General features: G+C 34.2%; 2 protein-coding genes across 10 annotated transcripts in view; both read right to left on the reverse strand.

The window, feature by feature from the left end:
- KCNT2 (potassium sodium-activated channel subfamily T member 2) overlaps positions 1-17,156 on the reverse strand; it is a 588,661-nt gene that overhangs the window by 266,512 nt on the left and 304,993 nt on the right. The gene's annotated exons all lie outside the window — the stretch shown is intronic.
- Positions 4,335-6,069, reverse strand: LOC141565524 (ATP synthase F(1) complex catalytic subunit beta, mitochondrial-like). Its single transcript, XM_074308660.1, is given in 2 exon segments — positions 4,335-5,574; positions 5,576-6,069. Coding segments are annotated over 2 exon segments (1,563 nt in total). The 5' UTR covers positions 6,046-6,069; the 3' UTR covers positions 4,335-4,481.

Genomic DNA, 17,156 nt, shown 5'->3' on the forward strand with positions numbered 1-17,156 from the left:
AGTTATTCTTCTTTGGGTATGAAGAAGGAAGAAACAACAGAACTTGGTGAAACATCAATGAAGGGGAAAAAGATAAAGAAGAAACAAGACAGAGTTGGAGAAGGACCTTAAAGGTTATCTGATAATCAAATGCCGTCATTTTATAGAGCAAGAAATCAGAACCCAAAGAGATTAAGTTATTTGGCAAAGATCACATGGGTAGTGAAGGAGGAATACTTTAACATGAACACAGACTATATTTGAGTTTATAACCTGGTAATATAGAAAGGGTAAAGATACACAAATGAGGTAGTTGGGGAGGAATACAAATTTTGAGGTTAAAGGGAGCAAATAAAATAAATGATTTGGAAAATACTCAATTTAAGAGCATAAGGGAGTATTTATGAAAATGTTTTTTAAGAAGTCAAAAATGTGGGAGGAAAATTAGAAATAGACATGAAGATTTGAGAATAGTCGATATAGGTGCAAAAGAATCATCAAACTTGACAGTTTGAAAGAACTTCAAAGGTCTTAGTGTAACCTCAGCCTGAGCAGGAATCAACCTTCTTAGCAAGTGGTCATCCAACATGACAGCCTCTTTTAAAAAGAAAAAATATTACCAACAAATACAGTATATCCCAATTTTGAGCAGCTCTAATTAGAAGGAAGTTTTTCTTTATATTGAACCAAATATCTATCTCTCTACTTCTTCAAGACTTTATCCTAAGTTCTTCCCAGAGATTCCAGACAAATCAAGTTTAGTTCTCCCACATTTAAAGATACCCATAATGTTCATTCTGTTTCCTCTACTCACACCAAACATCCACAGCTCTTGAATTTATTCTCATGCTATGTGTTATTTGATCTTACTGTACTGACTACTTTTTAATTTGCCAATTACTGTCCCAAATGTGGGACTTAAAAATGAATATGATATATATCATGTTGTCTGACCAGGGCAAAGTACATCATAACACTTGTTCTTGACACTTTACTTCTGTTAATGAAGCCTAGTTGGAAGTAGCTTACTTTTAAAAGTATAATGTCTCCCTTGCAAATCCATACTGATTTTGTAGCCTAGTAAGTTTTTTATATGAATTATTATATGCCTGTCCATCTGAATCAGAAACCAAGATTTTATATTTAACTTTAAACTTACATTTATTCTACTTCTTCATTAAAAACCTAATCTGATCCTTCAATATAACATTTATTTATTTCCTAAGGATATGACAACAATTAATTATTTGACTAATTCTCATAAACTTTGGCAAGGCTCCAAGCATGGGATCCAATGATATCCATCTGTAAAGCTATGTGTCTGTTTTCTGGGAAACATTCTGAGTTTATAAGTTTTCCTCACATAAGATCCACAAAGGATCACAGGATTTTTAAAAACATTTTTAGTCATAGCAGCTCATTAGGAGGTCATTCAATCAAAAGCATTTAAAGCCCCCATTTATGGCAAGTGATTATGGATCCAAAAAAGCAAAAAATATATAATCTTTGCTCTTGAGACCTCACAATATAATAGGAGAGATAACAAGAAAATAAAAATATCCCAGGAAGCTAGGCACAGGAAAATGGAGAATAAGCACTAGAATTAAAAGGATTAGGAAAAATATCCTATAACTGTCAGATTTTAGCTAGAATTTGAGAGAAACTAAAGGAGTTCAATTAGCAGGGCATAGTCATAGTCCAGATATGAGGTGATGAGTATCTGATGTAGGATAGTGACAGTATCAGAGTAGAGAAGGGGATATATACAAGAGATATCATGAAGATAAAATTGCTAAGCTTTGGCAACAAATTAGATATAGGGGATGAAATTGTTGGTAACACCTAGATTGTGAGTCAGAACAGGTAGGAGGATGGTGTTGCTCTCAATAGTAATAGAAATTTTTAAAAGTAAGAGAAGGATTTAGGGAGAAATAGTGGGTTCAGATGGACTGAGTTTAAGATGAAAACGAGACATCCAATTTGAAATATCTCAAAGACAGTCGTACATGTAAGATTGGAATTCAACAGAGAGCTTAGAGTTAGATAAATGGATTGAGAACAATGAACACAAACATGGCAATTAAATTCATACCACCAATTAAATAAAATCACCAAATGAACCATAGAAGGAAAAGAGAAAGATCAGGAGAGAATTATTTGTGACATTTATGGTTAGTAGGTATAACTTGGATGAGGATCCAGGAAAGAAGAATGAGAAAGTAGGAAGAAGACCAAGACAGAATGGTGTCCTGAAAATTGAGACAGTAGAGACTGTCAACAAGGAAGTTATCAATAGTTTCAAAAGCTGCAGGAAGGTCAAGAAGAAGAAAGATTGGGAAAAAAGACCATTAAAATTTTTATTTAGGAGAACACTGATAATTTTTGAAGGAACAATGATAAGGCTAAAAGCTGACTTGTGAGGGCTTAAGAAGAAAGTAAGAAATGAGAAAGTGGGGGTACCTGTTGAAGATAGTTTTCTGAAAGAGTTAATGCCACTAATGGGCAGGAAAGAGATAGCATGACAGATAAAATAGAAGGATCAAGAGGATTTTCTGAGGATGGGGAAGATATAGATGTGTTTCTATTCAATAAGGAGGGAGCCAGTAGACAGAAAGATTTTTTTTTTAATTTTTTTTTAATTTTTTATTTTATTTTATAATTATAACATTTTTTGACAGTACATATGCATGGGTAATTTTTTACAACATTATCTCTTGCACTTACTTCTATTCAGATTTTTTCCCTTCCTCCCCCAACCCCCTCCCCCAGATGGCAAGCAGTCTTACATATGTTAAATATATTACAGTATAATTTAGATACAATATATGTGTGTAGAACCGAATTTTTTTGTTGCACAGGAAGAATTGGATTCAGAAGGTAAAAATAACAGTTTACATTCATTTCCCAGTGTTCCTTTTCTGGATGTAGCTGGTTCTGTCCATCATTAATCAATTGGAATTGGATTAGCTCTTCTCTATGTTGAAGAAATCCAATTCCATCAGCATACATCCTCGTACAGTATCATTGTTGAAGTGTATAATGATCTTCTGGTAGACAGAAAGATTAAAGGTAAATGAGAGGGTGGGGAAACACAGGGGGAACCTATTCAAGAGATGGGATGGAATAGGATTACTTGTAAAGATAAAAGCACTTTTCTAGAGAAAATATACCACCTCTTAATATAATATGGGGTAAAGAGCAAAGTAGCAGAAGGTATCTAATGATATGAGATGAGAGGAAAAGGGGAGAAACAGCAGCTTTCATTGAATGGTCTCAATTTTATTAGTGAAGTATAAGACAAAGTTCTCCTTGCTCTCTACAAAGTTACTTCAGAGAGTGGGGAAGGGAAGTCATAGGACAGTTGAGAAGAAATGAGAAGGAGCCACTGTGGAGATAATGAGTCCACTAGGAAAGGCTAGAAGTACTGCAAGCAGTAGTAAGGGCCCAGTTGAAGTTTTGTAACACAAATTACAATAAGAATAGTCAAATGATATTCTTAATCTTTGTTTAACGGTATACTTATTGGAGTTCCAGCAGATAGTGTAAATAACTCGTGAAATGAAAAAAACCCAAAAAGTAGGATTATCATTCATCCTTCATCATGAGTGCTCATCTATGGACTGCCCCATTAAAGTGTTTCAAAAGATTGAATTCTGGCTTTTTTTCTCCCAATAATCTCTCTATTAATGATCAGATATTGATTTTAATGAGCTATAATTACTAGCCCAATCTCTTCTGAAGTCTAATCCAATGTCACCAACTTCTTGCTGAATAGACATGCTCAATTTTTCTTCTCTCCTAAATCATCTCCAAGTTTCACAGTTTCCTTTCAGAGCACACCTATCTTTCACATTCCCCCAGGATTATAATTTTGGAATCATCTTTGACTTTTGATTCTTATTTACTCCCTCCACCATATATTCTACCCATTTCTGGTTTGTAAATTTTACCTTCATAAAATCTGTTTATACCCATTCCTTTCTCTTTAGTCACATAGTCAAGAACTTGGTTCTGACTTTTTGTAATATTATCCTATATTGATCCAGTCTTTTCTCCTCTCTTACCCATCCTTCACATGGCTTTCAAAATAATCTTTCTAAGTATAGGTGGAATAATGGCATTCTCCTATTTTAATAATCACTAGGGGCTTTCTATTATCCCTTGGATAAAATACTAACATCTCAACTTGTTAGTTAGAAGTCTTCACCATAGAGCGCTCACCTATACTTACAGTTATTCCATTTCCTATTAGTCACTTTTACAGACTTTATTCTAAGTATGATAAAGTTGGTTCTTTCCTACAATCATCTCCTATCTATATACCTTTGCACTCTCAGATATTTAGAATCCCTAGCTTTCTTTTTTTTTTTTGTTGAGATGTACATTTTATTCAAAAGTTCAAATAGACTTCAGACATTACACAGCTTTTCCAATGAAAGTTCTTTGTGTAGTTTGCTCAAACAACTGAAATTGAAGGATGTGTGGCAGATGAAGGTGGCTCCTCATGAGTGCTCTTCAGCCAGTTTTTCAGCTTTTGTCACAGCCTCTTCGATGGGTCCTACCATATAGAAGGCCTGCTGTGAAAGATGGTCATACTGACCTGCCAAGATCTGTTGGAATCCCTTAATGGTTTCTTCCAGGGGTACCAACTTCCCCATATGTCCTGTGAATACCTCAGCAACCTGGAATGGTTGTGACAAGAATTGCTGGATTTTTCGGGCCTGAGACACTGTCAACTTGTTTTCTTCAGATAACTCATCCATACTAAGGATAGCAATGATGTCCTGAAGGGATTTATAATCCTGAAGAATCTTTTGCACACCTCGGGCAACATCATAGTGCTCATTGCCAACAATGTTGGGATCCATGATTCGTGAGGTGGAGTCCAGAGGATCCACTGCAGGGTAAATGCCCAGCTCAGCAATGGCCCGGGAAAACACAGTGGTAGCATCCAAGTGAGCAAAGGTGGTGGCAGGAGCTGGGTCAGTCAAGTCATCAGCAGGCTCATAGACAGCTTGCACAGAGGTGATAGAACCCTTCTTAGTTGTGGTAATTCTTTCCTGCATGGTACCCATATCAGTGGCCAATGTGGGCTGGTACCCAACAGCAGAGGGGATTCTGCCTAGTAAAGCAGACACCTCTGAGCCAGCCTGAGTGAATCGGAAGATATTATCAGTGAAAAGCAGTACATCTTGACCCTCTTGGTCTCTGAAGTACTCAGCCACAGTAAGGCCAGTCAAGGCTACTCGAGCCCTAGCACCTGGTGGTTCATTCATTTGGCCATATACCAATGCTACCTTGGAAGTGGTATCCTTTAGATTGATGACACCAGATTCAATCATCTCATTGCCTTCTTGGGTTCTTTCACCAACGCCAGCAAACACAGAATAACCACCATGAGCCTTGGCAACATTGTTGATTAGTTCCATAATCAATATAGTCTTTCCTACACCAGCACCACCAAACAGACCAATTTTGCCACCTTTGGCATAGGGGGCTAAAATATCCACAACTTTGATGCCAGTGAACAGGATTTCTTGCTCCACACTCATTTCTATGAACTCAGGAGCCTCAGCATGAATAGCAGCAAACTGTGGTTTTGATTGGACCCCTTTCATCAATAGGCTCTCCAATCACATTCATAATTCTTCCCAGTGTCTTAGGTCCCACAGGGATTTTGATTGGGGCACTAGAATCCAGGACCTTCTGACCTCTCACTAATCCTTCAGTACCATCCATAGCAATGGTTCGGACTGTGCTCTCACCCACATGTTGGGCCACCTTCAGAACTAGCCTGGTGTCCCTGTCCTGCACTTCGAGGGCATTGAGGATGGGAGGAAGGCCCTCATCGAACTGCACATCCACCACGGCCCCGATGACAGCCACAATGCGGCCGCTGGCCGCCCCACTCTTAGCAGCGGGGGATGTCATGGCCGCATAGTCCCGGGACGACTGGAGCGCTGACGGGCCGCTAGTAGCAAGGTCTGAGCCTGGGGCATCGGCGCCAAGGCCCTGAAGGGCGCCCGAGGCTGATGCAGTGGCAGCACGGCCTAACAGCCCCAACATGGCGGAGTCTGGTGAGAGACTGAGAGCCGCAAGCTCCCCCAGCTGCAGTCTCTACACCAGCAGAGGCAGAACTCTAGCAGGCTGCCCCTAGCTTTCTTAAAAGTACAGCTCAGTATCTTCCATATAGAACCTTTACATATGTTCTTTGTTATTGGTGCTTTTTCCTTCATGAAATTACATTGTATTTCTTTGTAGAAAATTTGCATTAACTTTTGTATTTGACCCAGGTTACTTATACCTTTGGAATCTAATACTTAACGTGCAACAAGAAAATTGGATTTACACACATATATTGTATCTAGGTTATACTGTAACACATGTAAAATGTATGGGATTGTCTGTCATGTAACGGAGGGAGTAGAGGGAGGGAGGGGAAAATTTGGAAAAATGAATACAAGGGATAATGTTACAAAAAATTACTCATGCATATATACTGTCAAAAAATTTATAATTATAAAATTAAAAAAAAAAACCTTTTGTATTTCTATGCTGTATCCCCCTAGTAAACTATTAGCTTCTTAAGATCAAGAACTGTTTTGTTTTTATATTTTTTCCACCATAGCCCAATGTAGTCCTGTGTACCTCATAGTCTTTAAATAAATACTTGTATGTTATTCATAAGAGTCCTACTGTGATGCTACATCATGGCATTAAAATGAACCTATGTTCTCTAAATGTAAGACAGTAGAATGTAGGCTCTGCAAGGATCTATCATTCTAGGAAAGCATTTAACATGACCTTGAAGACAAAGCAAATTTACCTTCTAAGAACCTCTAGCTAGTCTCCAAGTGACTTATCACTAATAGGTTGAAAACTTAAAAAAAAAATCATTGCAATTCATAAAATAAGGTAAAAGTTTATAATGGCACTTAGGCCTGTCAGTCCTGTTTGCCAGAATATACACATTTTTTTTTAAGTGGGGGAGGTGGTAAAAAGATCTAAGAATTCTAAGAATTAGAATTTAAACATCATCTAAAACTTTAATTTGGCTGTTGGAATTCTGAATTAAGACACTTTTCTCAGGATTAATGAGCAGACATATTGTTAGAAGAGCTGAATCATATCAACCTTGATGTTATTGTTAAAAATAAACTTGAAAGATAAAGAAGTTGTAGCCAGATGGAACAATAGCTCTAAACAAGTACTTCTTTGTGGAGGCAAAGGGAAGAATAGAGTGAGTTTTATCTTATGAATCAAAATTATAAAAAATTATTTTCCATCAAATATGGAAAAAATTCCATCATGTATTATGTGATTAATGATAAATATTTGCAAAAAAATTCAAGAAAAATAATGGCGGCTTTGGTAATATCAATTGATAATAAAATGATAGAGAGAAATTTTATAAAGAATTTTATAAGATCTTTCAAAATCAAATCAATATATGTTTTGATATTTGACCACTTCAATGCAAAAATGGGAAAAGTTGAAGATGGAGTGTAGCCTTTTCACCTTTCCACTGCCTCACACAAAGAAAACTTAATTCCTAATTTATTTAATCAGTCAATTGAAAACAAAACAAAACAAAACAAACAAAAAAAGAAAAAACCACAGGGAGGGTGGGCAATAAAATAGCCTGAACACTGATTATAGTAATTTCACCAAGAAGTTTAACCAATATAAGTTAATTGTTGCAACAAAAAGAGTTCAAAAATAATTTTTAAAAATATTTAAATTATATATCAAATTGAGTTGATGGTACTAAAGTCTATCCTATTCTGGACAGTTATAAAAAGCTTTATCTAATAAAATGTGCAACCAACCTAAAGAAACTTGACAAAATATACAACTAAAAATCATCATAAGGTCATGAAAGAGGACTACAAATATAATAAAATCAGGAAAGGCTTATAAATGTTATCTTGTCAAATTGTTTTCTCCACCAAGAATATTGGACCTACTCTGTTCAGGTTCTGCTTACCTCCCAGAAGTATAAATGGCACTGAAGAGAAAACAGCTACATTGAGTCAAATATAAATAGAAAGGATCAGTGCTGGAAAAAATACAATGGCTAAAGTATTGGGGGACTAATTTGTGGCCCTTCAAAAGAAGAGGAAAAAATTATAGATAAGAGAGAGTGTATTAGGGAAAACAATCTCAGACCTTAGTCAATCCAAAAAAGAAAATGACTGAAATAACATTATGTGGTGTACATACTCATATTCTCATCTATATAAAATGTTTGAGGAAAAATAATAGCACAATTCTTCAAGAAGAATGAAAGATTAGAAATCTCAAAGGGAATTTAAAAAAGTGGGAAAGGAAAATGCTTAGCAATAACATATCTCAAATTTCAAAATAGTAGCCTTCAAAATCATTTGTTGGTTGTTTAAAAATCTAATAGAAGTCAATCAATGGAAAATATGATATATAAAACACAGAGAAGAAAAAAACTTATTGGTACAATGATAACCTCAAAGACACTAGCTACTTGGGTAAGATATCATTATTAGTCAAAAATTGGATAACATTCTTGCAAAACTAAAGGTTTAAACATATCTTCCATCATATACAAACATAAGCTCAGAATGTATATTTTACCTAAATTCGAATTGTGAAATCGTAAAGAAATTACAGGAATAGGAAGCTACCTTTCAGATTCTTAGAGGTGAATAGAGTTCATGACCAAATGAGGAGAAAAGACAATCACAGAAGATAAAACAATTACAGACACACAAGTTGTGTATTTAATAGATGCATAATAAATGTCAACCTTGCTAGCCTGTATGCTAATCCCACTTTCCATTTTTGAAAAATCTCAATATTTGCCACACTCAGTTCCATAACAGCTTTTTTCCCCATCCTCACTCCCTAAAAAAAAAAAAAAAAAAAAAAAAAAAAAAAAAAAAATCACAGACAGAATTCAATTATTTTTTCATTTTATATTTAAAATTTTGAAGATATCTTTGACTATTGCCTATTCCTTAACTTCTCCTCACTTTTTATCCTGACTTGCCATTTCCCATTCATGCACTTTGCTTCCAATACCATTACCTTCTGATTACAACCCTCCCTTGTCATCCATCTGAACAATAGTAATAGCTTCCTAATAGGGTTTTTTTCCCATTCCCCTTCCTTGAAGCAAATGTTCATATCACTTCCAAAGTAATGTTCTCTAGTTTATCTTAGTATTCCTCTGATCAATAATATTAAATGGCTTCGTATTTGTTTCCTATTGAGCAAAATTTAGTTTTTTGGTCTGGCATTCAAGGCCCTCTGCACAATAAAGCACCCTTCTTCTTTACCAGACTGTATCTTATTTCCCTTTGGCTTTCACTCTATATCCCAAAGTGAACAAAGTTCTGTAGCCCAAATAAGTTTTGTATTTTCTATTCTCCTTGCCTTTGCTTACAGTATATCTCCTGTTGAGAAAATGTTCCTTCCACTTTGCCTAACAAATCTTTGTTGACTCATTAAACTCCAATCTTTGTTGAATACCTCCCCCTGAAATAGCAAACTATTTCACTTAACATTTTGCTTTTGAATGCTCTAACACATGCATCACCCCCTAGCCACTGACATTTATGTAGAGATTTAAGGATAACAAAAAAAAAAATTATATAAAATGTCATTTGATCCTTACCATAACTGAAATAAGAATTTATCAAGCAATTGTTATGTGCTAAGTATTTTTTAAAATATTGTCTCATTCAATACTCACAATAATGCTGGGGGGCACATATTATTATTTCCACTTTAGAATTGAAGAAACTGAGGCAGGCAAAGGTTGAATAATTTGCTCAGAGTCATGCAGCTAATTAATGCCAGATTTAAACTCATCTTTCTGACTCCTAATCCATAGCTCTAACTATCACATCACTTAGGGTTGCATTATATAATTTTGGTTGGGTTTTTGTTTATTTTTTTTAAATATTAGGAAAAGTGGTAATTTGTTGGTAAGTTATTATTTTGTTAAAATAAAGGGTACAATTTTTAAAGATTAAATTAATAGAATGTACTTCATCCATATATGGCAGATTACATGAAATCTTTTGTGATCTATATACTACAATCTGAAGATCTTTCCCTTGGTAGAGAAAACAATTTAAAACAATTTAAATACAATTTATGTGAGTAGGTCAGTCTTCTCTCTTTCTTTTCTATTATTGTTCTTCCCCCTCAAACCCAAGAATATGTATTTATCCCTTCTTTGACCTTCCCCTCACTAAAATAACAATTATTGTCATTAATAAAATTAATTTAAAATCATAATTGGTTTTGGACTGTAGTTTTCTTAGTATTATTGTTTTAGGATCATGTAATTTTTATAATCCTCAATTTTATATACTCCACAATTTTAGACTGTGAAAAGCTTCATATGCTTTGAACCTTTTTTTCAGTTGCTGTGCTTTTAGTAGAAAGGGACTTGCAACAGGTAATTGGATAGATAACATTCTCCAACCTATTACATATTAAAATAGACAGAAGTGGTATATTGTTAGGTTGACTACATTATATGTTAGTTTTTATGTTAGTTTAACTCCAGCATTTATGATATTTATGCAGTTGTGCTATGAGTTTTGCTTAAATTTTTACTTGCCAATGATGAATTTCTCTTGGTCCATGACCTCTTCCCCACTCTGATAAATAATCTTCTTCCTACCTCTTTGGCCCCATTGAAATGATTACTTAAGAAAGAAGTTGAACCAACTCGTTCAATTTCTCACCAACTGTACTGCTTTAGGACTTCATTGAATCTGTTTGTCATGTCTTTCTTTCCCCTGAAACTCATCATTAAGAAACCTCATTATCCTGATACATTCAGGAATTCAGATCTCATCAGTATCTTCTGCCTCTGTGGACTCTTTAAATAAGGAACAGACTCTAGGGTTTCCATTTTTAAAATAGTTCATTCAGTCTTCTTCCTATTTCCCATGACATTTTTGGACTTCATCATGTCTGCATGATAGGTAACCCTTCCCTCTTCCATGCCTCAATTTTCCACTTTCTTTTCTGTGTTGTCTTCCTCCATTAGATTATTTTGAAAGCAAGGATTTAATTTTTAAAATTGATATTAGCATTCCACAACTTAGTACAGCGCATTCCATATGTTTAATAAATTTATTGACTGACTAATTGGCCTTGAATGACTTGTCCAATACCATTTGAAGGAATGGCCCAAAGATATTATGAGTATATTTCCATCCATTGCTCCTTTGATATTAGTTATTCAGCAAATGAGAGTTCAATTGTCTATCAGTAAAATTTGCCATGTCACCAGTATGTGAAAATTTAGATTATGAGGTGATTAAAACTTATGAGACCGCCAGTTCAGGGCCTCATATGGTTGTATCCACTGGTATAAGGAGTTTATAACCTGATAACCTGTTAATGTTCATCCTTCAAATAAATCTTCATTTACCTCATATCTGTAAAGTCTATTAAATACATATTCTTTATGCATCATAATTGAAATCTAATCACTGACTGACTTATTCATCAGGTTAAAATACATATAAATATGTTAACCTTGTTATCTGCTTATAGTAATCATCATCTATTTCTTTCTTCTACCTTGGTGGTCATTAGGATACTCAATAGCATTTCTCCACAAATTATATTTCACCTAGAAGCTTTCAAAAATACTTTATAGATTTCCTCACAATATTATAATATATAGACATATGACATCATTGTTTCTGCTTTTATCATATCAGCTCCTCTTGAACATGGACATGCTTTTCTATTTTAGTTTTCTAGTAACTGTGTACTATGTATCAATGATACTCATGACAGCAAAATAAAATCATATAATCTTAGAAATGAAAATCATGCCCCCAACCAAAAATTAAACTCGAAATACAAAAATTAAAAGGAGAAATCAATAAAATTGAAAGTAAAAAAACTATTGAATTAATAAATAAAACCAAGAGTTGGTTTCATGAAAAAGCCAATAAAATAGATAAACCTTTGGTAAATTTGATCAAAAAAAAGAAAGAGGAAAATCAAATTGATAGTCTTACAAATGAAAAGGGGGATCTTTCCACCAATGAAGAGGAAATTAGAGAAATAATAAGAAGTTACTTTGCCCAACTTTATGCCAATAAATTTGATAACTTAAGTGAAATGGATGACTTTCTCCAAAAATATAGGCTCCCTAGATTAACAGAGGAGGAGATAAATTGCTTAAATAGTCCCATTTCAGAAAAAGAAATAGAACAAGCTATTAATCAACTCCCCAGGAAAAAATCCCCAGGGCCAGATGGATTCACATGTGAATTCTACCAAACATTTAAAGAACAATTAGCCCCAATGTTATATAAATTATTTGAAAAAATAGGGGATGAAGGAGTCCTACCAAACTCCTTTTATGACACAGACATGGTACTGATACCTAAACCTGGTAGATCAAAAACTGAGAAAGAAAATTATAGACCAATCTCCTTAATGAATATTGATGCTAAAATCTTAAATAAGATATTAGCAAAAAGACTTCAGAAAATCATCTCCAAGATAATACACTATGATCAAGTAGGATTTATTCCAGGAATGCAGGGCTGGTTTAATATTAGGAAAACTATTAATATAATTGACCATATTAATAATCAAATTAATAAGAACCATATGATCATCTCAATAGATGCAGAAAAAGCATTTGACAAAATCCAACATCCATTCCTACTAAAAACTCTTGAGAGTATAGGAATAAATGGATTATTCCTTAGAATAATCAGGAGTATATATTTAAGACCGTCAGTAAGCATAATATGCAATAGAAATAAACTGCAACCTTTCCCAGTAAGATCAGGAGTGAAACAAGGTTGCCCACTATCACCATTACTATTCAATATAGTACTAGAAACGCTAGCCTCGGCAATAAGAGCCGAGAAAGAGATTCAAGGAATTAGAGTAGGAAATGAGGAAATCAAACTATCACTTTTTGCAGATGACATGATGGTATACTTAGAGAACCCCAAAGACTCTGCTAAAAAGCTACTAGAAATAATTCAAAATTTCAGCAAAGTGGCAGGATACAAAATAAATCCACATAAATCCTCGGCATTTTTATATATCACTAACAAAATGCAACAGCAAGAGATACAAAGAGAAATTCCATTCCAAACAAATGTTGAGAGTATAAAATATTTGGGAATCCATCCACCAAAGAAAAGTCAGGAATTATATGAGAAAAATTACAAAACACTTGCCACAAAAATAAAGTCAGATTTAAATAATTGGAAAGACATTCAGTGCTCTTGGGTAGGCCGAGCGAATATAATAAAGATGACAATACTCCCCAAACTAATCTATTTATTTAGTGCTATACCAATCAGACTCCCAAGAAACTATTTTAATGACCTAGAAAAAATAACAACAAAATTCATATGGAAGAATAAAAGGTCAAGAATTGCAAGGGAACTAATGAAAAAAAACTCAGAGGAAGGTGGTCTAAGTGTACCTGATCTAAAGCTATATTATATAGCAGCAGTCACCAAAACCATTTGGTATTGGCTACGAAATAGACCGGTAGATCAGTGGAACAGATTAGATACAAAGGACAAAAAAGGATACATCTATAGCAATCTAATCTTTGACAAACCCAAAGATTCCAACATTAGGGATAAAAATTCATTATTCGGAAAAAACTGTTGGGAAAACTGGAAATTAGTATGGCAGAAATTAGATATGGATCCACACTTAACACCATATACCAAGATAAGATCAAAATGGGTCCATGATTTAGGCATAAAGAGGGAGATAATAAATAGATTAGAGGAACAGAGGATAATCTACCTCTCAGACTTGTGGAGGAGGAAGGAATTTATGACCAGAGGAGAACTAGAGATCATTATTGATCACAAAATAGAAGATTTTGATTACATCAAACTAAAAAGTTTCTGTACAAATAATACTAATGCAAACAAGATTAGAAGGGAAGTAACAAATTGGGAAAATATTTTTAAAAACAAAGGTTCTGACAAAGGTCTCATTTCCAAAATATATAGAGAACTGACCCAAATTTATAAGAAACCGAACCATTCTCCAATTGATAAATGGTCAAAGGATATGAACAGACAATTCTCAGAGGAAGAAATTGAAACTATATCCACTCACATGAAAGAGTGTTCCAAATCACTACTGATCAGAGAAATGCAAATTAAGACCACTCTGAGATACCACTACACACCTGTCAGATTGGCTAAGATGACAGGAACAAATAATGAAAAATGTTGGAGGGGATGTGGGAAAACTGGGACACTAATACATTGCTGGTGGAGTTGTGAAAGAATCCAGCCATTCTGGAGAGCAATCTGGAATTATGCCCAAAAAGTTATCAAACTGTGCATACCCTTTGACCCAGCAGCGCTACTACTGGGATTATATCCCAAAGAAATACTAAAGAGCGGAAAGAGACATATATGTGCCAAAATGTTTGTGGCAGCTCTTTTTGTTGTAGCTAGAAACTGGAGGATGAATGGATGTCCATCAGTTGGAGAATGGTTGGGTAAATTGTGGTATATGAAGGTTATGGAATATTATTGCTCGGTAAGAAATGACCAGCAGGAGGAATACAGAGAGGCCTGGAGAGACTTAAATCAACTGATGCTGAGTGAAATGAGCAGAACCAGAAGATCACTGTACACTTCAACAACAATGCTGTATGAGGATATATTCTGATGGAAGTGGAAATCTTCAACATAAAGAAGATCCAACTCACTTCCAGTTGATCAATGATGGACAGAGGTAGCTGCACCCAGAGAAGAAACACTGGGAGGGGAATGAAAATTGTTAGCACTAATATCTGTCTGCCCAGGTTGCATGTACCTTCGGATTCTAATGTTTATTGTGCAACAAGAAAGTGATATTCGCACAAAAAAAAAAAAAAAAAAAAAAAAAAAAAAAGAGTTTAGTAATTACAAGGTATAACTTGCTCTGTCAAAATGAACAATTGTATTTATCATTAGAATCTCCAAAATAAAAACAATTAAGATTCTTCAAAAAAAAAAAAAAAAAAAAAAAGAAATGAAAATCATGGTCACATAATATAGTTTTCTTCCCAATATCTTCTACCACGTGGTATTCAATAGTCATATTCTCTCCATTTGAATGTTCCTAATGATTGAAAGGCCAGTAGTTGAAACAGTAGTATACCCTATCATAATCTATTAAAAGTTCAACCAGTTAGAAATTTCTTCATTTCTGATACAATCAACTGTAAAATGTCAATTCTGCTCTCTGGAGCAACTCAAGGGAAATTTATTCCCTATTCTACCTCATAGTTCCCCTAATAGTTGAAGAAATTAATCATGTTTTTCCTTACTATTGTCTTTTTCAGATTAAACACTCCCAGTACTAACATCTGCTTCATATATAACAGAATTTTCAGACCATTTACAACATCCTTGTTGTTCTTTCCTGGAGGAATTTTAGTTTCTCATCAGTCCTATTAAAGTGTGATCTTATTAAAGTATATCAGCATTCTATTATAATGGGAAAAATAGACTTGATGAAAAGTAATAAATATGAGTATTATTACCAGTTTTACTGGTATGTGGGACCATTGCGTGGGTCCGTGTTTTTTTTTTTTTGTTTGTTTGTTTATACAGCAAGGAGGTTGAGGTAAATTATCTACCCTGTTATTATATCTCTGTTCTGACCAAATCATAATGTAGTAGGACAGTTACTTTCTTTGATAAGATGCCATACTTCTGTTAATACAGCTTCAATTGCCTTAGCTTAATTTTTTTTCTTCTTTGTTTTAAGCAAATGAGTTCCAGATTGAGATCGACTAAAACATCCACATATTTTTTCATATAAACTGCTTTTAAGCCAACTCTCTCTCATTTTGTACTTGTACATTTTTTAAATGTTTTATATAAGTAGCTAAATGTAAGACTTTTCATTATCCTGGCTCCCTTTCATTTCATTGTTGTTAGTTTGCATCACAGTTCCAGATTATGAAGATCAGCCAAAATAGCTGAACATATCAGTTATTCCTTCACAGCCTTATGTCATCCACACATTTGATAAAAGTATCTAATGATATAATCTATGATAGATGGATCTCTAGCTATCTATCCGTCTAACTATTTCTAAGGGGGTTCTCTAAGGAGATAATTACGTAACAACAACAAAAGTGTACTTTTAGATTTAGAGGTTTAGTACATATGAGAAAGTTGGAAATGCCATTTCTTAGCATATGGACCAGATTTCCTGCACATAGTCAAAGCTGTTTTCACACATCTTTAAATTCTCATTTAAACTAAAGCCCAAGCTGTTCTAAATCATATCTTGTGTACATGATTTGCTTAATTAATAAAGGCAGCAGTATGTTGTATTTTTTAATCAAACTGTCATAAAATTAGTAGCCCTAGTTCCTTCTGGGTAAATAAAGTTTAATTCAGAGATAGGAGACTTCCTTCTAGTTTCCTTTTTTTCCTTAGGAAAAAAGGATTTAGATGGGTTGCAGAATAAATCTGAATGATGATATTTCTCTAATTAAGAAGTCTAGGAGACACAGAAAAAAAGATTTTATTTTCACAGATATATTTCTCCTTTTCCCTGTGATAGTTTAGTGGCACATAAAAGCCATCAGACTAAAGATATTTCACACATGACCTTCTTTCTTCTTTATAATTAACTGATATTATATCAGTACCAAAATAGGCACATGAGCATTCATACCATATGTAGGAAAAGGAAAAATGTACTAAAAAGTGTTTAATAAAGTAAGTTAAAAGTCCCATCATGGATGGACTACTGGGTTGGAATGAAAGAGGATGGAAAAGGAATGGAAAGTGTCAACTCTTAAGCCCATATTTTATTTAGGTTACTAAACTGGCACTGAACAAGAAATAAAATGAGCCTTTTTAAGGCTCATAGAAACACATAGAATGTCTCTAGACTCTTCTTAGTAGCCATATGACTTTGGACAACTTATTTTACCTTTTAAGGCCTCAGTCTCTTGGCTATAATATTATGTAAATGCACTATATAATCTCTCAAACCTAAATCCTTACTTACAAGATGATATGAAACAAAGAGGTTATAATCTTATTATATAACAACAAAAATGCATCTTATTTCCCTCCTCAAATATTAATTTTTCAGGAATATAGAAGGATTATTAATAATAATAGCTATAACAAGCAAGCATGTGGTAATATAAT

Source organism: Sminthopsis crassicaudata, chromosome 4 (genome assembly GCF_048593235.1).
Source record: "Sminthopsis crassicaudata isolate SCR6 chromosome 4, ASM4859323v1, whole genome shotgun sequence".
NCBI lineage: Eukaryota > Metazoa > Chordata > Mammalia > Dasyuromorphia > Dasyuridae > Sminthopsis > Sminthopsis crassicaudata.